The sequence below is a fragment of the Sorex araneus genome, chromosome 3 (assembly GCF_027595985.1).
Source record: "Sorex araneus isolate mSorAra2 chromosome 3, mSorAra2.pri, whole genome shotgun sequence".
Classification (NCBI taxonomy): Eukaryota; Metazoa; Chordata; class Mammalia; order Eulipotyphla; family Soricidae; genus Sorex; species Sorex araneus.
This window is the reverse complement of record NC_073304.1, coordinates 185,690,870-185,713,289: the sequence shown is the minus strand read 5'-3', so window position 1 is coordinate 185,713,289 and position 22,420 is coordinate 185,690,870. Positions and strand designations below refer to the sequence as shown.

General features: G+C 52.6%; 2 protein-coding genes across 3 annotated transcripts; one reads left to right on the top strand and one right to left on the bottom strand.

The window, feature by feature from the left end:
* Nucleotides 1-496: 496 nt before the first annotated feature.
* Nucleotides 497-20,539, bottom strand: ZBTB4 (zinc finger and BTB domain containing 4). 2 transcript variants are annotated; one of them, XM_055130309.1, is made up of 4 exons: nucleotides 20,404-20,539; nucleotides 7,085-7,154; nucleotides 5,627-6,681; nucleotides 497-5,015 (listed from the first exon to the last, which is right to left on the bottom strand). In XM_055130309.1, exons 3-4 carry the CDS (start codon nucleotides 6,670-6,672, stop codon nucleotides 3,074-3,076), a joined length of 2,988 nt encoding a protein of 995 aa, XP_054986284.1. In that variant the 5' UTR covers nucleotides 6,673-6,681; nucleotides 7,085-7,154; nucleotides 20,404-20,539; the 3' UTR covers nucleotides 497-3,073. The 2 variants fall into 2 exon arrangements, with proteins under 2 accessions (XP_054986284.1, XP_054986283.1); XM_055130308.1 differs by lacking the exon at nucleotides 20,404-20,539 and adding an exon at nucleotides 18,540-18,701.
* Nucleotides 20,178-22,372, top strand: SLC35G6 (solute carrier family 35 member G6). The gene has a single exon (XM_055132204.1). It carries the CDS (start codon nucleotides 20,178-20,180, stop codon nucleotides 21,216-21,218), a length of 1,041 nt encoding a protein of 346 aa, XP_054988179.1. The 3' UTR covers nucleotides 21,219-22,372.
* Nucleotides 22,373-22,420: the final 48 nt, after the last annotated feature.

The window sequence follows — 22,420 nt, the reverse complement described above, 5'->3', positions numbered from 1 at the left end:
TGACTTAAAGCAGTTAGATCTTCTGCAATTAGATCTTGTGTCCAGCAGGCTGTGTAAAGTTCTTTTATTTTTGGTGGGGGCAGGGCATAGCTGACATTGCTCAGGGCTTACTCCTGGTTTTGCACACATGGATTGCTCCTGGTGAGGCCCGGGGAACCTTATGGGATGCCATGGATCCATGGTTCCAACCCAAGTTGGCCACATGCAAGGCAAAGCACCCCACCCACTATACTATCACTCTGGCCCTGATTGAGTTCATTTTCTTCCTGGATATCAGACGAAAGACAGCTTGAGCATTTAATAGCTGTCAGCACATTTAAAGTACTCGGGGTCAACAGAAATCTTCATTGTTGAATAGGTGGACAACTTCCACCTATTCATTGTTGGAGGTTGTCCTGTGAGGGAGAATGGGGTAGTAACTCCCAGGTAAGCATTACCCTGTCCAGTCAAACCCACCAGCCACACAAATAATTGCACCTGGCATCCCACAGCAGAGCACAGTTTGTTTGTCTTGTTGGTTTATTGGCCTAGAGAGTTGGACACACACACAAATGCGGAGATAAATATTTGTCAGTTTCTCTAAATCTGGGTCCTCACTACGAATAGAGCTAGTCTGTAGGATTCTAAATCTTGTGTGCTGTGGCACAGAACCAGTGACCTTCCCTCTCTACTATCACCCTTCTTCCCAGGGGACGTGGGGAAAGAAGGCATTAACTAACAAGGCTGGATACTTTTCAAAAGAAATCGCAAAATCCCAAATGTCTAACATCTGAAATTTACAATATCCAATCCCTCAGATCACATACATATTAAAATTTCCATTTTGCCACTCAGAACCACCAAATTTCAGAAACTATTATCCTATATTTTCAAAGAAGTTCATTTCTACCATCTCAGCTCTCCCAAAATGTCCGATGGTTTTGGAATTTGGACCTGTTTTGATATTCAAATTCCCTGGTCCATGTTCACCCCCCTTCCATCTTCTGCACAATTTTAGAGAAGTGCAGGGTAAAGAATTAAGGGGATTATATCATCCCATCTGCCCTCTGACCCCACCTCCAAGGCCTTCCTCATTCTCTCAAATGGTTCCGCTGTGTATATATAATCATATATACACATATATATGTTGTGTGTAGATATATATGTATTCTTTATTATGTATTTTTCGCAGTTTTTCTAAAGTGCCAGAGACAAGATTTGTGGGATTTTTTTTTTAGTGATTTTTTTTTCATTTCCCCATTTTAAACTCCCTCCCCTCCCCCTTAAAAATTGGAACTTGGTACATTCAGTAGGAAACTCTTCACTCAGACTGTGGCCAAGACCAAGAAAAGTGCAAAGAGGCAGAGGAGGAATGAAGGAGCAACACTCCTCCATGGTTAACATTCAGGGGGCCTATAGAAAACCCACTCCTTTCTATAGGCCGGGAGGGTAAGAGCTAGGAAGACGCTCCTCTGTCTCCCCCTAACTCCTCCCCTCCGAAAGCTGTGATCTCCTTCTCTCAGCATCTGCCCAGAGGGTAGCCGTCTTGGCCCCAGAAAACAATAGCTGAGGGAAAAAGTTGCCATTTTTATTTTAGCAACATTTCCCCTTTTAAAAACTGCACTCCTCTAAATTCCCGTGTTTTTTTTTTCAAATTTGCTTCCCCCAAACGGCTCCCCCTTTTTTGTGACTGGTTTTCGTTTTTTGAGTTTAGGAGGTGGGAGGGATGGGAAGTGTTCATTCAATTAGAGTGGGGAAGCCCAGTTATACGTAATAGGAGCAAGCATTTCTGTCTCCCCCAATGGAAGGAAAACAGTAGGGACCCCTGACCAGGGTTAACTAGTGCAAATTAAGGTTTAGGGACTATTCAAGGTCCCTGTACTCCATCCCTAGACTGGGATCTTTGGGTGTGGGAAACTGAGTCAAAGATAGTGTGTAAGGTGCTATTTTGGAGGGAATGTTGGTGGGAATACCCTGGGACCCACCAAGGGAGTAGAATGGTTCCCGAAAAACCATCTGGAGTGACTGGTGAGGAGAGTGACAGTGGGGAAGATAGGGTTAAGGTAAGGATGGGAGGTCATGTGCAAATCTTGGGTTTACCCACCCATTCAACCCCATAATTTTTCTGGCTATTTGGTCTAGTCTGGGAGAAACCATCAGCAACCCACCCTCCCCCAACCCCCAACCAAAAACAAAACAAAAAGGGAGAAAGTGGATTTCCTTCCCCATCCCATATGGGGCTCCTTCTTCCTGACCCCCCAAATCTGGTCTAGCCCCGAAGTGGCCATTTGTAGAGGCAGGAAGAGGTATTATCTGCTCACCTCTTTTGCCTTGAGAGAATCTGGGGCTAGTGGATTTGGGGGCAAAGATAGGGTCAAGACTGGTGCTGCCCTGGACTGGGAAAGTGCTCTGTGGTGGGACAAATGGATAGTTCTCCCCCACAACATGGCCTTGATCTGGACTGGGAGAGGCCATAATGGAAGATTGGAAGGCATTGAAGTCGAAGAAGGCATGGCATCTTACTGTGAAGGAGACGGTGACACAGGAACCCACCCTTGGGAAGAATGGAATCCAGAGTCATACTTGGTGGGTGCCAGGTATCACAATGGTCTGGTCCGGGCCCTGGGCCATGAAGACTGGAATGTGCTAGAAAGCATCTGGGGAAGAGCTTAGAGAAAGCTTCAGAATAAGGAAGGTCATTAGGTGAGAGAGATGGTTTCCCCCTAGGTTTATGGATGGCGGGGGGGTGTTAGACATTCAGAGCTGGTGGGGGCTGTGAGTAGAGATTCATCTAAGTATATTGCTGTTGCCCCAAGGGCTAGAGAAGGAATGGGAGTGGCCCTGCCCCTCATGGAGGCCATTCCCTGGAGGAGAGCTGAGAGGGGAACTACCAAGATCCCTTCCCAGGAGATGGGAAAACTACAATCTCACACAAAGCAGCCTGACCCCTGAGTTACAGGGGCTCCAAATCCCTGCACAAGAGTGTGGAGGGGGGGAGGTGCTCCCGAGGGACAGGGAAGCCAGGGAGCTAGTAGTGACGAGGGGGTTCAGGGAGGGTAGAATCTGGTAGAAGGGGAAGACCTAGGCTGAGAGTTCACCCCACATCTCCCTTCTGGGTTCTCTCAACCCCTTCCCTTTCCCCTTCCGCTTTAGGGGGCACTGCTGGAGGAAGAGATGGAGGGGGTGGAGTTGGGGGAGTAGGCGGTGCAGCTTGAGGATTGACCGCATAGCCAAAGACCCCTGGTAGGAAGGGAAGGGCCCCCCCGCCCTTCTCATCAGGTAGGACCATGTTAAGAGCAACTGGGAGAGCAGCCAGGTTGCTGAAATTGTAAGGGTAGGCGGCGAGGAGCTGGGGCCCATAGACAAGCGGGTAGGGCTCAGGGTAGAAGGTGACTTTGGCAGTCTCCATCCCCTCCATCCGGTCCCCCTCACCAGCCCCCACAGGCCCCTCACTCCCAGGTTTTCCCCGGCCACCTCCAGCTTCCCGGCCACTCCCAATCAGAGCCAGTGGAAATTCCTGCACGGGTGGGTATACATAGGCCCCCCCGCCTGGCAGTGCAGGGGGCTCCTCACCCCCTGAGATGATAGGGTCCTGTAGTGAGGAAGTCTCAGAAGCTTCGGCAGCAGCATTCCCACCACCTGCCTCCCCACTGGATGAGGACACTTGCATCTCTTGGGGGGCCTCCTCCTTGACATCTCCAGGGCTGGTGTTGGTGGTACTGCCCTTGGAGTACGCTATGACGGGCGTGGGGGTACCCCCGGGCCGCTCAGCAGCATGTCTCTGCCCATGGCGGCTCAGGGCAGCTGCCGTCTTACACACTTTGGCGCAGTGAGGGCAGGCGAAGCGGGTGGAAGGCCTCCGACCGGCCCGGGAGCCATGGGAGCCCCCGCTGTGAGCCTCCTGGTGCTTGTGCAGCTTCCTCAGGGTGGCGAACGTCTGGGCACAGATGGCGCAGCGGTGTCTCCGCTCGCTGCGGGCACGTGCTGAAGGGCCTTCAGCTCCTGGGGTCTCTTCCCAGCTCTTTCGCTCCAGCTTCTGTCTCCAGCGGGGTGGCCGGCGGCCCCTGGGCATCCCCCCGCCCCCGCTGCTACCCGTGCCTGCCGCTCCAGCCTTGCGCTTGGGCTTGTAGGAGTAGTAGGGCCGCCAGAGCTGGTCCTCCCCACCCGCCTTTGATTCCTCCTCCTCTTCCTCCTCCTCCTCCTCCTCTTCGTTCTCTTCGTCCTCCTCCTCCTCTTCCTCCTCTCCGCTCAGCTCCCCAGGACGCAAGTCAGTTTCTGAGATGCGGCGCTTGACAATGGCTTCCTCGCCTATGCGCACAGTGATCTGACATAGGGGAGGTGGAGCCTGGAGCTGAGAGGGGCCCCGGCCAGAGCCTGCAGAGGGACCCCCAGCCCCGCTGAGCCCACCGACTGGCTTGGCTGTGTAAGTCAGAGTCCTTCCAGCCCGTGGGTTTCGGCCCTTGCCCTCTTCTGTGCCAGTGGTGGGCACTGCTGCAGCTGCCGGGCTGCCCATGCTGGCTGGACTGGCTGGTATGGCTGCAGGCTCGGGAGGAGGCGGGGGGTATTCACGTTTTTTGGGGGGTCTTGGGGGAGCTGTGTAAGTGATGACTGAGGCAGCTTGGGCTCCCCCTGTGCTGGCCGGCCTACCCATTACTCCGCTACTTCCGCTGCCCCCGTGTACAATAACAGAAGGGGCTGGGCGGGCAAAAGTGATGACAGAGGGTGGGGGGCCAGGCTCAGGGGCAGGTGGGGGTCCAGGCGGTGGGGTGGCTGGCATTGCTGCAGGGGCTGGTGTGGTGAGGCTTGGAGAAAGCGGGGCCTCGGGGGCTCCCTGGCTGTAGGTCTTGTAGGGTCGCTTGGCTGCCCGCATGGGGAGCAGGCGATAGAGCTTGAGAGTATTGAGCTTGGGCTTGTAGCCGCCATTGGGTGTCTTCTCACTGGCCAGCAGGCCGGGGCTAATGCCATGGAAGGCTCGCTGGTGGGTCTTCAGATTATAGTAAGTGACAAAGGTCTCCCAGCAGAAGATGCACTGGTACCTGGGCCGGACAGCAGGGAACAGGACAGGGACAGAGCCATTTGAGTCAGGAGCTAAAAGACCAGGGCCTCCCATATCCTCCGCTGTCTTCCACTTGGACCTCAACCCCCCAGCCATTGGCTCGCCCCCTTCTTATGTTGCTTCTCTCGCTCTACCAGCCTTCGGCGGGACACAAGTCTAAGCTCAGTGGCCCATGCTGACTGTGAGACACGACTAGGCTTCAGCTAGTCCATCTGTGAACTAGGAATAATCACGCACCCCAATTTCTTCACAAAGCTTTCCTTTAAAACCCAGAAGAACAGGAGAATGTCTCATGAACAAGGACACATACAGAAAGACCTTTTTAAGTGTTGGGTATGCCTGTGCTCCCACAGTCCTTCCTGAGGGGAACTTCCTCTTTCCTTCTCAAGTCTTCCTCACAGTCCCAAGCCAGGATGTGGCACCTACAGGTATGTGTGTCATCAGGAGGAAGTGGAGTCAGGCACCTCCACAAGGGCCCCACCCATCACTCTGCCATTCCTTCCCTGGTGCATGTAGTTTCTGAGTGCTGACCTTTGACCCTGCTGCCTGGCTTGGTTGGAACCCCAGCCCCCAGCCGTCCAGGCCACTCACCTGCGCTCCCCGGTGTGCCACACCTCATGCTTAGTGCGGTACTCGGCCAGGGCGAACACCTTCTCACAGTAGCGGCAGGGGTACTTTCTCCGCCATGAGTGCACATTGCTGTGCCTCTTCAGGCTGGACAGGGTCACGTAGGATCGCTCACAGGCCGCGCACACATACAGCACGTGGCCGCCCACCACCTTCACCACGTGCTCAGGGCCACCTCGGAAGGCCACTGGAGGCAGGGCCGAAGCATCCACTCCTGCAGGACCACTCGGGCCAGAGCCCCCTCCTCCCAGCCCTGCAGAGCCCCGTGTGCTCACTCCCCGCCGGCACTGTGCCTCATGAGTCTGCAGTCGCTTGGGATGAATGAAGCTTTTCCCACATCGAGGGCAGGGGAGGGGTCGCCGGGGTAGCAGGGGCTGTGAATCAGGGGCTTGGGCCTCAGCCCTATTATCTTCCCACTCCCCAGCCGGCCTGGGCCCAAAGCTGTCATCTTCAGGCTGCGAGGTGGCCATGGGGTTTGGAACAGGAGGCACCCAGGCATCACCTCCCTCCCCCAGGCCCTGCAGGCGAGATATGCCCAGACGGCGCCCCAGTGCTCCGATCTCAGCCACAGCTGCCCCGTCACCTCCTCCATCGGGGAGGGCAAGCCGGGCACTATAGATGAAGTTGAGGACATCAGAGAAGGCAGCTGCCGGGACCCCTGGCAGTTCCAGGACCCGGGGTGGGGATGAAGTGGGGGGTGAAGCTGGAGGCGGGGAGGAGGAGGAGGAAGTGGAGGTGGAAGTGGAGGTGGAGGAGGAGGCAGTTGTGGTGGTGGCAGGGTTGGAGGTCGTGACCCCTGTGACTGGTGGGAGGGACAATGGGGCTGAAGCAAGCAGGGCCTCTCTGAAGAAGGGACTAGAAGCAGCTAGGACACTTCGATGAGCAGGGAACTTGGTGTCTCCAGCTATGAGGGTGACATCACAGAAGAGGCCACGGAGCCGCTGCTCATTGAGCTGGCGCAGGACGGCTGGGGCATGGGATGGGTCCGTCACCTCTGCAGGGGGGGGCATGGTGCCAGCCTAGAGGGAAAAGAAGAGGCCAGGGGAGGGTCTCAGAGACTGAGCAGAAGGTAGAAGTCTCTAAAGTCAGGGGTGAACTAGGAGGGAATTAGAGGTTGTGGGAAGCCAGCCAAGTTCCGGTCACAGGAGTCAAGGGTTTAACCCTATTCAGCCACCCACCTCTAGCCAGCATCCAACACTCGTCTGTCAAACCTTAGGCTGAAAGAAGCCAGGGATACCTCAGGTCATGGTGAATGTTAGGGGTCACACCCTCCCAAATCACAGACTCGGGGGGAAGAAGCTCCCACAAGCACTGCTGACTGTTTCACAGAACTCCCTAGGCTAGACCAAATGGCTGGCTTGGCTGGCCTGCTGCCTCAGGCCCAACTTTTCCTAGCTGCAAACCTGTCGTACCCTCTCTCACCTGAGAATACAGTCAACATGGAGCGGGGTGGGGGTGGCTCAGCAAGTCCCTTCTGCTGGACCTCTTCGTTCTGTGGAGAAAAAGAAAGCATGTCCTCAGGGAGGGAACAGGGAAGGAAAGAGTTCCAGGGGGTAGGGGTGTCAAAGAGGATAGCACGACTGATCCTGTAGGCCACATACACTTAGACCTAGAAGGTCACAAAAATTATGGCAAAGCTAGGTCTGCTGGTCCCAGATGTATGGGAACAAAGTAATTTGCATATCTCTAATTCACCTCCAAACAATCTGGCAATGTATGCCAATTCCTGGTTCTGGGAAGCCTGTTGAATCACCCTCAAAGTCCCTCTGAGGGCTGGAAAGATAGTATAGAGGGTAAAGTGGTTTTCTTTGTTTTTTTTTTTTTTTGGGCCACACCCGGTGATGCACAGGGGTCAACTCCTGACTCTGCACTCAGGAATAACTCCTGGCTCGGGGGACCATGTGGAATGCTGGGAATTGAACCTGGGTCGGCTGCGTGGAAGGCAAACTCCCTACCCGCTGTGCTATCGCTCCAGCCCCAGGGTGGTTTTCTTGCACAAGGTCAACCAGGGTTTGATCCCCAGCACCACACAATGTTCTCCAAGCACCACCAGAAGTGATCCCTGAGCACCACAGGGTGTGGTCCCCCACCACCCCCAAGTCCCAATCTTCTCAGCTCAAAGGAAGCCAAAGATTTGGTATCTTTATTACATATCAAAATAGATTGCTGAACCTTTTTTATTGGGCAAGTTCTGAGATATGAGGAGATAATACATCATATTCAGAGGTGCCCTCCTCACACACACCCACCCCAGCCCCATATCTTAGGCAGGAATAGCTTGTAGCCAAGGCGCCAGACCACCATTAAAGACGGGTCCCAGTCACCGAAAAGATGGACATCCCAGGAGTGAGTTCCACTCTTTACTCTGAGAGCTGGTTGCTTTGGGGCTTGGATTTTAAAAAGGGAATTATGGAGCCAGAGAGATAGTACAGTAGGTGGTACAGTGTCTTGCATATGGCTGGCCGGGGTTCAATCCCTGGCAGCCCATGTGATCCACTCTACCAAGTCCGTCAGAGTGGTCCCTGAGTGAAGAGCTAGCACCATGGGGTGTGGCCCCCAAACAAAAAAAAAATTTAAAGGGAGCTGCAGAGATATTAGAGTAAGGCTTGTAGGTTTTTAATCCCCAGCAACCCCAGGTCCCCCGAGCTCCACCAGGAATAATACCTGAATGCAGAGCCAAGAGTAACCCCTGAGCATCGCTGAATATGGCCCCCAAAACAAACCAAACAAAAATTTTAAAAAAGTGAACTATGAGCCTTAGAGATAGCACAGTGGGTAAGGCACTGTCCTGGGTTTGATCCTCAGCAAAACATACAGTCCCCAAGCACCATCAGGAGTGATCCCTGAGAGCAGAGCTAGAAGTAAGCCCAGAACACCACCGCACCACTGTGTATGGCCCAAAAAACAAAAACAATACAAAAAGAATAAAAAGGGAAGTTGATAGCTAAAGCAAGTACAAGGCACTTGCCTTGCATGTGGCTGACTACATATGATCTCAAGGCAGGAATAGACCCTGAATACTCCTGGGTGTGGCCTAAACCCCTTCTCTACCACCCCCCAACAAAATTTTAAAAAAGGGGGTGAGTGAAGGAGAAATGCAACCCAACCTCAACTTCTGCATCAAGTCTTATCCATAAGTTAAAGCAGGCAACCCCAAATCAAGCTGTGATGGTTATTCCACTAAAAACACTTCACAGCTGCCTCTCCAAAAGACACAAGGAAAGCTAAAGAATCCCCATTTTGCAGTTGAAGATTTAAGTTCTGAGATTATTCTGTGACTAAGTCAAGCAGCACTGCATATGGTCTCCCAAGTATCACCGAGGTCATTCCTGAGCAGAGGCAGGAAGAGCCCCTGAGCACTGTTTGTGATTCAAGACCCTCTCCCACCCAAATAAAATAAAACAATGAACCAAGGCTTTGATGCTAAACTGCTTTTCCAAGGGTATAGGACAGGTTAGGAAGCTGTGAACAACAGGTGCAGCCAGTTCACAGAGCGAGGTCTGAGAGACAAATGAAGGCCACCAGGGCCTCACATTCACGCTCTGAGCCTGAGAGTGCTCTCCTTCCAAGTGCCTAGGGTCAGTCATGTCCATCAGTTCTTCTCACAGTTTGCACCCCACCAAAAACACTTTTCCTAGTTGTTACTATGGCCTAAAAAGGCCTCTCCTCCATAGTCCATTTCATTTTCCTAGAAGACTGCTCTGGGTCCTCCTGGAGGACAAAGAAAGGCATATACATGGATAATACTCAAAAGTTCAAACATGGCTCAGAATATACTGAGGTAGTAGAGTACATGCTTCACATGTGTGAGGCCCTGGATTTAATCTCTGGCAGTGGGAGAAAATGTTTAATCATTTTCAACTACCCAACACAAACCAGAAATATAATCCCATAAGTTGCTGGATGGGTTAGAAACCCTGGCAGAGGGGCTGGTGTTGATTAAATGTTGTAAACGGAAGAAACACAGCAAGGCAGGCTTTTTTTTTTTTTTGCTTTTTAGGTCACACCCGGCGATGCACAGGTGTCACTCCTGGCTCTGCACTCAGGAATTACCCCTGGCAGTGCTCAGGGGACCATATGGGATGCTGGGAATCGAACCCAGGTTGGCTGAGTGCAAGGCAAATGCCCTACCTGCTGTGCTATCACTCCAGCCCCCAAGGTAGGCTTCTTAGTCCCTGGCATGAGTTCGATTGGTCCCCTGGGCCCTGAAAGCCTGTTCTTTACTTGCATTACCTCACCTGCTCCCCACTACTCTAAAAGGTAACTTCCCCATTTAAAACAAGACTAGGGGCTGGAGAGATAGTACAGTGGGTAGGGTGCTTGCCTTGCGCATGGACAACCTGGGTTCAATCCTCAGCATCCAATGTGGTCCCCTGAGCCTGCCAGAAGTGATCCTTGAACACAGAGCCAGGACTAACCCCTGCACATCCTCAGGTGTGGTCCCCCCATTCTTAAAAACCCAAAACAAAATCAGAGACTAAGGTCCAGGGAGACAGCACAAAAGCACAACAGACTGGATCATGTACTTTGCAGGCAGGAGGTCTGGTTCCACCAATGGGTGCCCCAAACACTGCCAAGAGAGACTCCTGAGTACCATCAGATGTGTCTATGGCCATACCACCCTGAACGCCCCCAATCTCGTCTGAGTACCACCAGATGTGACCAAATAATAATAATATTTAAAAAAGAACAATAGGGGTGGCAGAGAGATAGTACAACGGACAGGCATACAGCAGGTAGGGCACTTGCCCTTGCATGTGGAAGACCTAGGTTGGATCCTTGGCACAACATATGGTCTTCTGAGCCTCCCAGAAGTGATGCCTGAGCGCAGATCCAGGAGTAAGCCCTGAACACAGGTGGGTGTGGCCCCAAACAAATACAAACCAAACAAAAAGAATGAGGGAGCCAAAGAATCAGTACAAGAATCAGTATAAGGTGTTTGCTCTGCACGCTGCTAGCCTTGGTTCGATGTCCAGCACTGCATATGGTCTCCCAAGTATCACTGAGGTCATTCTTGAGCAGAGGTAGGAAAAGCCACTGTTTGTGACCCTAGACTCTCTCCCACCCAAATAAAATAAAACAATGAACCAAGGATTTGATGCTAAACTGCTTTTCCAAGAGTATACGACAAGTTAGCAAGATTTGAGTCTGGGAATTTTGGCTCCAAAGCCCAAGCTCCTGGTGATTTTACATCATAAATCTGTATATTTGTCCCAATCATGACAAAGTTCCTAAAATTTTAAGATCTCAAATAATAGTGGTTCAAGAAGCATCTTCATTCTATTAGTTTGTCTTTTACCTCTGTTCTGATACAGCATTCCTACAAACTTTGGGATTCATGGATGTTAGGTATGTCTTTTGTTCCAGAGGGTTCTCAAATAGCTTTAGGAGGGGGGCTTGTCAACAGAAAACTGAGCCATGACTAGAAGCTTGAAATTTTTCAGCTTCAGTGGGGGCATAGGGACTAGAGATCGAGTTAATAATTGATTATGCCCGGGGGCCAAAGCAACAATATAGAAGGTAGGGTGCTTACTTACCTTGCATGTGGCCAGCCCAGGTTCAATCCCTAGCACCCTGTGTGGTCCCCCAAGCACTGCCAGGAGTGATTCCTGAGTGCAGAGCCAGGAATAACCCCTGGACATTGCTGAGTGTGGCCCCCCAAAAAATTATGCTTACAAAATAAAAATTGTTTATTTTGGGGCAAGCACAATTGGGCAGGCTAAATATATGCTTTGCAGTTTCAATCCCTGGCACTGCGTGTTCCCAAGCACTGCTGGGAGTATCCCCTAAGCACTGAGGTGGAAAAAGCTCCTGCGCACTGCTGAGTGTGGTCCCAAAACAAAAAAGAACAAATTATCTTTTATTTCGGGGGGAAGGGTTTTGGGTAACACTCGGTAATGCTCAGGGATTACTCCTGGAAATGTTTGAAGGACCTTATGGTCGAACCCAGGTCGGCCCTATGCAAGGAAAGTGCCCTACTTGCTGTATTATCTTTCCAACCCCAACAAAACAATTAAAAATTCCTATAGAGGCTGGAGTGACAACACAGTGGGTAGGGTGTTTGCCTTGTATGCGGCCGACCTGGGTTTGATTCCCAGCATCCCATAAGGTCCCCCGAGCACCGCCAGGAGTAATTCCTGAGTGCACGAGCCAGGAGTAACCCTTGTGCATCCTCGGGTATGACCCAAAAATAAGAAAACAAAAAATAAAACAAAACAAAAATTTCTTATACTAAAGGTTTAGAGAGATTCCGGGTTTGTGACACATCCATGTCAAAAGGGTGGTGCACCCCAATTCAAGGGACAGAAGCTCTTGTGCTCAGGGTCCTTCATAGTTCACCTTACACACCTCTTCATCTGGGTTATTATTCACTTGTATATTCTGGTGGGGCATTGGTCAGGGGCTACTCTTTGTTCTGTGCTTAGGCAGTGCTTGGGCACTACCTGACTCCTACCAGTGCTCAGGGGACCATATGTGCTGCCAGGGATTTAAACTGGGGTCGGCTGCATACGAGGCAACATTACCTCCTGTATAATAATAGCTCTGTCCCGGTTCACTTATGTTATTTTGTTTTGGGTCCTTACTTACTTTCCTTGTCTGTGCTCAGGGGTCACTCTGTCCTGCTTGGGGATCATATATGATGTCAGGGATCAAACTGGGGTGAGGGGGGCTAGAGGAGCTAAGGCACTTGCCTTGTATGTCGCCAACCAGATTCAGTTCTCAGGACCCTACAGGTCCCCTGAGTTCCAACAGAAGCCAGGAATGATCCCTGAGCGCAGAGCCAGGAGTAACTCCTGACCACCACTGGGTGTGGCTCAAAAACCAAAAACCAAAAAATAAAATGGGTCAGCTGCATGCAAGGAGCCTTATCCCCTGTAGGCCACTTGTATTTTTAAAACAGTCATATCCTTATTATATTTAACTCAGTAAACCTAGGTGTTTTCCAGAATCCTTAAGTCAGCCAAGCAAAATTTTTGAATCTGAGGAGGAGATGGTAGGATTCCCTAGGATTCCCCAGTTTATAGCTGGACAGGTGACTGTGCCTGAGGGAAGTCTGTGGGACTGAGATAGATGTGACTCTATATCCAGGGAGACTGTAACAGGATTGAGTCAAATTGTATGATACTCAGGTAGTGTCAGAGAATTCATGTGAAGAAACTATATATTTGATGCCAAAATGTTGAGAGTAGTGCAGAGAAAAGTCATTTTCTTACAATAGTATTCATTATGGCCTGCACTAGACCATCTGGAACTTTGGTAAAAATAAAGAGAGGGTCAGAGAGACAGACAGCTCAATAGGTTGAGCTATTGGGCTGAGCTACCTCTGCATGTGGTCTTCCTCCCTCTCTGCCCCCCCCACCCCCCACTGCCACAAAGCACCAGCAGAAGTCATCGTACGACCTGGCTTTATCCCAAGCACAGAGTCATGAGCAGATCCTGAGTACCACTGGGTCTGGTTAAAAAAAAAAAAAAAAAAAGAGTAACTACAACCCGCCCTCCCCTCCTTGAGAAAGTGGCAGCCCTCATAGGTGAACAAAGCAAGTTTGAATCCAGTGCCACTCACCCCCTTGGCAGGTTTACTCACCCGCACAACCTAGGGACTTGTGGCTGTGTGTGGACAACCGTAACTCTTGGAAAGGCCTGTTGGGTTTCTCAGGATCAGTTTGGGGCCAGAAGGGTAGGTCAGTGGTAGAGTACCCACCTGGTATGTATAAGGCCCTGGATTCAATTCCTGGCATCACACACTATAGCACTGTAGTCCTGTTGTTCATCGATTTGCTCGAGCGGGCACCAGTAACATCTCCATTGTGAGACTTTTTGTTACTGTTTTTGGCATATCGAATACATCACGGGTAGCTTGCCAGGCTCTGCTGTGTGGGCAGGATACTCTTGGTAGCTTGCTGTGCTCTCTGAGAGGGATGGAGGAATCGAACCCGGGTCGGCCGCATGCAAGGCAAATGCCTTACCCACTGTGCTATCACTCCAGTCCACCACACAAACAAAACTAAACCAACCTACCTGAAAACTGTCCCAGCTCAGGAAGGAAATCATCTTGGGTGTTGTACTGAGCTGGTTAGGAACTGCAAATATATATTTGGGGATAACAGCCACTTCTGGGATACCCATATATTATCTGAACACTTTCAAAGGCTTTATGTACACTACCTCACTTAAAAATTTCCTGAAAGTAGCCACCCAAAGTACTTCTATTAGCACAATTATATAGTTGATGAAACTGAGGCTCACAGAGGGATATCCTTTGCTCATGGTCACAAAGCTTATGAACAGCGCAGTCAAAATTCAAATACAGGGGTTGGAGCAATAGCACAGTGGGTAGGGCATTTGCCTTGCACGTGGTCAACCCGGGTTCGATTCCCAGCATCTCATATGGTCCTCTGAGCACCGCAAGGGGTAATTCCTGAGTGCAGAGCTAGGAGTAACCCCTGTGCATCGCCGGGTGTGACCCAAAAAGCAAAAAAAAAAAAAAAAAAAAAAAAAAAAAAAAATTCAAATACAGGGACTAAAGAGACAGTACAATGGGCAATGGGTAAGAGACTTGCCGACTTGCCCTGCAAGTGGCCAACCTGAGTTCCATCCCCCACTAAATATGGTCTCCTGAGCACTGCCTGGAGTGCACTGTACCTGCCCCTGGCCCACCCTTCCTCAAAATTCAAATGCGGGAACTGAAGAGAAAGTGCAGGGTTAACACAATTACCTTGCGTGTGGCTGACCCAATTTGATCCCTGGTACCACAATATTGTCTCCTGAGCACTACAAGGAGTGTTCCCTGAGCACAGAGCAGGGAGTAAGCCCTTATCACTGCAGGGAGTAGCCCACCCCATCTCCCCCCCCCACAAAAAAAATCAAATGTGAAGCCAGAATTATGTTATTATTAATAACAAAGAATATATGTTATTTTTTTCCCCATATATACTGTTCTGAAGGGGTCTATGGCCATCCCGCATGTTACAGAAATGATGACACAAGTCTCATGTGCTGAATGCTGTGTCTTGTCTATGTTTCACTCCCAACATCCAGTGGTCACAAATCTGGCCCTTAAGAGGTCTGGCTTGGACCTGCCTCTGGCCTCCAAATTAGCTCAGGCCACGGTTAACACTTTCATGGCTCCTGACAATGACCTCCCAGCTTATTCCCCTGTCTTTGGTTTACCTTCCTTAGTAGGATCATTCCTGGGCTATAAAACCTTCACAGGTCCTCACTTATTCCAGAATAAAGTTCAGATTCCTCAGACTGGCATTCAAGGGCTTTGGCCTAGTACAGCCTTCCTCTCTAATCTTGTCTGTGTTTAGTTTTTGTCCAAGCAGCCATTGTGTCCTCCAATTGCAACATATGCATGCTTATTCTCCTACTCCAATCTAATACACATGCTACCTTCTTCTTGGCCCTCCCTGATCTAAAGGACAAGGACAAGCTCTCCTTTCCCTGGCTCATTAACATTCTGCAACCGTTCAGCCAGTATCTAGAGAAAGATATTAAGTTCTCTGTCCCTAGGCTGGGAAGCTCTGAGTCACTGTCCAACCACACTAGTTTTCTAAAATGGATTTCTACAGGTTCTAAATTATGCAGAAACTGGGGAAAAGTGGTGTGTGTGTGTGTGTGTGTGTGTGTGTGTGTGTGTGTGTGTGTGTGTGTAGCACAGAGGTCCACAGAAAGCATCAAAATATAGTTTAAGGAGCACGGAATTGGGATCTGACTTCTGGGGTTCAAATTAGGTTTTACTTCTAACTAGCTAAGTGACTTTGGGCGAATTCTCCTATGAGCCTTAGTTATCTCATTGAAAAAGAGACGGAATAGGAACATTCACTTCCATGAGGTCTTGCAAAGGCTGAATGACTGACCATGTATACAATAGTGCCTGATACACAGTAAGTGCTAAATTGTTTACTGCTATTATTATTAGCCAAATCCCAGTAAGAGGCTCAGTGGCAGAAGGCTGACAGTGGCAGACACAGGCATAACCTCCAAACTGCAGTGCTGGAAGGAGAGTACAGAGGTTACAACACGTGCCTTGCACATAGTCAACCTCATTTCAATCCCTAGCACTGCATATAACACAGAGCACTGCCAGGGTTGATCCCTTAGCATATAGCCAAGAGTAATCCTAAAGCGCCAAAACAATATTACAGCAGGCAGGGCTCTTGCCTTACACATGGCTGACACGGGTTTGATCCCCAACATTCTATATGGTCTATATGAGTACCACCAGGAGTGAATGACTCCTGAGTACAGAGCCAGGAGTAACCCTTAAACATTGCTGGATATTGCCCAAAACAAAACAAACACAAAGAAAGAGTAACCCCCCAAAGCCAAATCAAAACAAACCAGACCTACTGCTACTTTCCTGGTACATTTCCCATAAGCTACTTATTTACTGTAGCACTGTCATCCAGTTGTTCATTGATTTGCTCAAGCCGGCACCAGTAACGTCTCCATTGTGAGACTTGTTACTGTTTTTGGCATATCAACTACGCCACGGGTAGCTTGCCAGGCTCTGCCCTGCAGAATACTCTCAGTAGCTTGCCGGGCTCTCTGAGAGGAATGGAGGAATCGAACCCAGGTCGGCTGCATGCAAGGCAAACGCCCTACCCGCTGTGCTATCGCCCCGCCTACTTATTTACTTATTTACATACTTTCACTTATTTACAACCCTGCTAGTAGGTAGGCCTGGCAGGAAACTGGCCCCATCTTACAAATGAAAACTAAGGCTTAGTAGGGAAAATGCCAGAAGGAAGTGAGCCATAATTGCTCAGTTCTAGCCTAGAACTTTTTACTTTCTACTAAGCCATGTGGTGCACCTGTTGGGCCTCACACAGCAGCCAGCACCCTCACCCTTGACCCCCATGCATATCCACCCTGTCTCAGCTATGTGCACACCTGAACGCACACATGCATATGCACAGTTCCCCCACAGTCTCAGCTACACCTGGAAAACACCACACACACACACACACACACACACACACACAATGACACGCAGACACACACACCAGGCCCCAGAGGTGAGGAAAACCTGTTCTGAGGAATCTGCCTTATGAGCGAATTCCTTTCCCTTTCTAGACCCTTCTCAGTGTGGGGGTGGCCCAGTGTGCGAGCGTCACAGAAGAGGCAGGAGAGCAGAGTCACGCACAAGGGGGCTAAAGAGGGTGAAGCAGCAAGAGGAGACTAAAAACTTCGTTTCTTTTTTTCATTGCAGCGACAAGAATCTCACCCGTCCTTTACGTAAACATGGCCATGGAGTCACTCTGTCCCAGCTTAGTTCCCTTCCAGCTGCCAGGCCTCTCTTCCCAGTGACCCTGACATGCTGGGAGGGCCAACAGGGGCGAGCACAGAGCCCCTGCACAAACATGAACTGGGCAGCACGACAGCACCCAGTGGGTACAACCCTCGCTTGCTCTGCCCCATTTTTCTCTTCCCTGCCTTCTTCGTAGCACGTCCTCTCCTCCCCCACAGCCCCACAGGGCCACTCAAACACAGGAGGCAGGCATGCACACGCAGCTTGTGGCTGATCTGTGGAGTCTGAGGCCCACATTGCCCTTGTCATGCCACCTCCCGCCCTACAAGTGCTTTCTGCCCGGCTTGCCTCCCAGCCCAGCCGTGCGAACAGGCTCCCACAAACAACGCCACCGAAGAATCCGGTGGAGAATGTTACAAACACATAACCTTCCCCCTCTGTCCGCTGCCCAGGATCCCATGAATGTACAGGTTGCTGTGCATTCCACCGGAAGCCCCTGGCTGCCCCTCAAGTGCCTGCGACCCCTTGGGGTTTCCTTCCGGTTCCCACATGATCCGCAGACCTGAGTTCTAGACACGCAACCCCACCCCCGCTGGGTGACTCGCTTCTCACACTCAAATCCATCCGGTCGCCTATCCACCCCAGGAGTAAACCACACCTCAGCTGGGCTACAGAAATGGGACTCAAACACAGCCCTTTTTGACTCATACGGGGACACAACTGGGCCCCTGCATTCTGGTGCCTCCACAACACAACAAGCAGACCAGCTACGCAGAAAACAAGTTCCTAAATAGTTCATGCGTGCAACCCAAGACACATACATGTACACATGCTGGAATAAAAACACGTAAACCCTCTCATCTCACAAACTCCGAGTATATTCCTTGCTTTGAACTAGGACCTGTCACAGGGTCGTATCTCGTTATTCTGCCCACGGCGCTCAGCACCCCTCCATCTGGTTTTCTATCCCCAAGGCCAGGGAAAGCCCTACTAGTACCTCTGGCTGCCAGAGCAGCCAACAGGGTGCCCGGGAGAGGTTTACCTTGCCCCTAACAGCAGGCGACACAGAGGCTCCAGAACTCGGCCACAACCCAACCCCGACGGCGCGCAGCTCCAGGGTCCCGGCTAGCCCTGCGCACCCTGCACACCCCAACTCTGGGGCACTCGGCGGCCCGCCCCTCCCCCCTCTGTCTGGTTCCTACGCCATCGCCCTCAGAGCAGCTTCGCACGGCCGTCCCGGGCTCACACCGCCCCACCCCAGCCCCAACCTGCCCCCCGGGGGGGAGGGGGTCATTAGGCTGCAGAATTAACCCACCCGAGGGAAAGTGCGCGCCGCCCCTTCACGGCCCCAGGCGATCGCCCCCCCTCACCGGCCCCCCCCAGCCCCGCGCCGCCGCTCAGTTGGACGCGCTACCCCGGCCCACTTAGTCGCCCCCAGCGCCCAGCGCGCCGGGGGCGGGGCCAGGCTGAATTCTCGACCCCGGAGCCCCCAGGTCAACTCCAAAGTGGAGAGGCCCCGGCGCGGGGCGCGGCCCGGGCCCCCGCGGCGCCGGGCAGCAGGGAGGGGGCCCGGCTGTTTGCTCCGGTCCGCCCTAGCCCTGCCCGGTTCGCCCTGGGGCCCACCTGACTGCGATGGCGCCGCGTCCGCCAGGCCCGGCTCATCACTGTGGCCGCCCCCGGCCGCTCGGATTTCGCCCGCCTCCAGCTCCGGCTCCGGCTCCGGCCCCGGCCCCCCCAGCGCCCGGCCCCGGCCCGGCCCCGCCGCCGCCGCCGCCGCCGCTGACATCATCGGCTCCCCCCGCCCCGGTCCTACCCCCACCCCCACCCCCGGAAACAGTCCCCCCCCAGCGCCGCCGCCGCCGAGACGAGGCCGGCGCCGCGCAGCCGCCACCGACCGGGCTCCCGGCGCGGGCTTCGGGCAGGCGCGACCCAAGCCAGTCGCGCGGACGGATCCCGGGAACCCAGGGGCGCTGCGCCGGCCGTTTGGACACCGAGCCGGGCGCGGGTTTGAGTGCAGTACCCCTGTAGGACCGTACGACCACCCATTTCCTAGGAAGGGACAACACCCCCCCTTCCCCGCCCCCTGCATGCCCTTCACTTGGCGGTGCACACAAGCCGCTGAGCACGCACGCTCACGGCACACACAATATGGCAGGCTCCCCCCACTCAGGCCCAGTGGGGCCCCCAAAGCCTCGCGCTTGACACTGGTGCTCACAGGGGCACCCTGGACAAGCGCCTGCACTTTACTTAGAAATGCAAAGCGACCCCCAGCTAGGGCATGGGCCAGGAAGGTTTTGGCCCTTCAGATAGGCACACTCAAATGACTACCAGCACCTATGAACAGGGCCTGGTATTTTGGTCCCCACCGGCAAAAACATCTACATCTATATATACGTGTATGTAAATGCAGAAGCTGCGGTGGGTACCTAGGCCGTGCCACTACCAACAAAAAACCGGTGGAAGATCACCCTGAAACTCCAGAGGGACAGTCCCTGGTGTTGAAAAATTCAAAACTAGTTTTGAAGGTAACAACCCTCAGTGGTCACTTTAAAGATCTCTGAAATAAGGCAGGACACTTAAACAAGTTAAAAGCCCAAGCAGTCTCATCACAGAGATGTTCCTGAAAAGAGAAAAAGAATTAGCAAACTTGGGAGTCATGGAGACATATATAAAGCTGCCCTCCCCACCCCCGCCCCGGGAAGGTTCCAGGAAAAGAACCCGCTCCTCCCCTCCAGCCAGGTCACAATGGCTGGAGCTCTGAGGGCCCAGGCCCCCTGAGCCAGGAGGAGAGGAGAAAGTCCAAGGAGAGATGGTGAGTGTGGGGCCAAATTGTTTTGGCCCCTGTCCCTGTGGCTGCTCCTCTTCCCCTACTTCCCTGAAACTTCCCAGCTGTCCTTGAGACACCCACCAATGAAATTCATACTGGTGTATCCAGATGTCCCTGGGACCTGTGACATCGCACAAACACCTAAGGCTGCCTCCCCTTTGCTCAAACCAACATAGCATCCTTGGGTCCTCTTTTCACCTCCTGGCAGGAACAGCACAACCCTGACTGTGCTCTGTTCCTGACTCAGGGGCTTAGGGCCTATGCTATCAGCTTTCACGCCCTTTCTAATTCCCAGTACTTCCTCAGCAAGAGAGTCTGTCTCTGGGGTGAGGAGTGGGGGGAATGAGAACCTGCCCCCCTCCCTCTTCCACACGGTTCCAGATCCCAGCCTGGCATTTGTTCTACCCCAGGTTCCCCGGGCCACGGCTGCCCTAATGTCTGAGCTCTTTTCTCCCGAACAGGCTAGCAGCCATCCCTACTTCAACCTGCCTGACTTCACCCAACCATCACCGCCCTCCACTCCGTCCAGCCTGCCCTCGAACCAGCGCTGCTGGCCCTCTGATGCCACCAAGGGCCTGCTAGTGGCACTGCTGGGTGGGGGTCTGCCTGCTGGCTTTGTGGGCCCCTTCTCCCGTATGGCTTACCAGGCCTCTCACTTACCCTCGCTGGAGCTGCTCATCTGCCGATGCCTCTTCCACCTTCCCATTGCCCTGATACTTCAACTACGTGGTGATCCACTGTTGGGACCTCCCGAAGTCCGGGGCCGGGCCTTCGTCCACGCCCTGCTCAACGTCCTCAGCATTGGATGTGCCTACAGCGCGGTGCAGGTGGTACCTGCTGGCAACGCTGCCACCGTCCGCAAAGGTTCTTCCACGGTCTGCTCTGCTCTTCTTGCTCTCTGCCTGGAGAGCCAGGGGCTCAGCGGCTATGACTGGTGTGGCCTATTGGGCAGCACTCTGGGATTAATCATCATTGTGGGACCTGGACTAGGGACACTACAGGAGGGGACCACGGGCCTCTACACTGCCCTGGGTTACGTGCTCGCTTTTCTGGGTGGCCTGGCACTGTCCCTAGGACTTTTGGTATATCGCTCGCTGAACTTTCCCTCTTGCCTGCCAACAGTGGCCTTCCTGTTTGGCTTGGTAGGACTGGCGGGCTCGGTGCCAGGCCTATTTCTGTTGCAGACCCCCGTGTTGCCCTATGACCCTCTGACTTGGAGCTGTGTCGGGGCTGTGGGAATACTTGCTCTGGTCTCCTTTGTGTGCGTAAGCTATGCGGTGACCAAGGCCCACCCTGCCCTGGTGTGTGCTGTCTTGCACTCGGAAGTGGTGGTAGCTCTGATGCTGCAGTATTATGTGCTCTATGAGACCGTGGCACCTTCTGACATCATGGGCGCAGGGGTTGTACTGGGCAGCATTGCCATCATCACAGCCCAGAACCTCAGCTGTGAGAGGGAAGGGCAGGTGGAGGAGTGAGAGACTGTATCTGCGAGCCTGGGGGTTGGGGGGGCAGGGGTAAAACAGGAAGAGTCTGAAATAAAAACATGAGAACAAGTGACCAGAAAAGAACTGGTGGGGAGAGGAGTGCCTGGAAGACCTGGAACAAGCCTGGGAACCAAGAGATGTGAAGTCTGGGCCGGGTTTGGGGATGAGGGCAAATGAGAAGGGGTAAGGAGCAGATATATGGGGCTGAGGCGGGCAGGGCAGTTAAGATCCAGGGGAAGGATTTTCCCTAAGCAGTAGGGAGAGCACTGGGACTTTCAGGCAGAGATCAAGCAGCTGCACTGGGGGAAGGGAATATGCCTTTTTTTTTTTTTCCCCTCCCACCAGCGGTTTCCTTTCCTCCCTTCCTCGTGGTTGTACTTCCCCTCCCCCTCTCGGATGGTGACGTGACATTGACATCAAACAGGGATAGCTCTGAAAGTGCCTGTGCAGTCAGCTCTGCTTTGGAAGGAGAGTGGAAGTCCTGCACCACTCTTATTGGAGAATCCCTAGGGATCCCCGTCCACACCCTCATCTTATTTCTGAAATATTCCAGAAGGGGGAGGATTTCTTAATCTTCAAATGCCTCGACCATGAATCCCTCAGGACCTATGTCCCGCCCCAAGGCTAATCTCCTTTTCCCGGTTCGTCGCGGTCCCGTGATCTCTCCCGGACTGTAGCCAGCCTCCTTCCGGAGCAGGGTCTCGAGCCGACGCTTCTGCGAGTGCTGAGAACCGGGGATCCAGGACCAGAGCTCCGTACAGCGCTCCATTAGAGGCCCGGAGATGCCTACCTGTCCCCGGAGGCCGCTCAACAAATATCAAGCCATTTTGATCTGTTCATGCATATTCAGCGAATTACTGCATATTCATGATGAAGGACGGCCCCTGCACTTCCCCCCTCCCGGAACCTACTTGGGATGACCCGATCGGCCCCGCCTCTCCATTACGGATTCTCAGAACAGACTATTTTCCAGAGGGGGGAAACAAAAATACCGAGAGACTTGTTGAAGATGAAACCACATTCCAAACTAGAATAAAAGCGGCCTGTATTTACCCTCGAATCTTCAAGCCTTAAGCTTTAGTGCGGGAGGGAGCAGCGAAGGGAGGCGACGAGGTATTGAAAAGTTCTCCTCCCCCCCTGTCATTTCAAAAGGTCGCCCAACCAGAGAACTGGGGAGGACCAACCACTCCGGC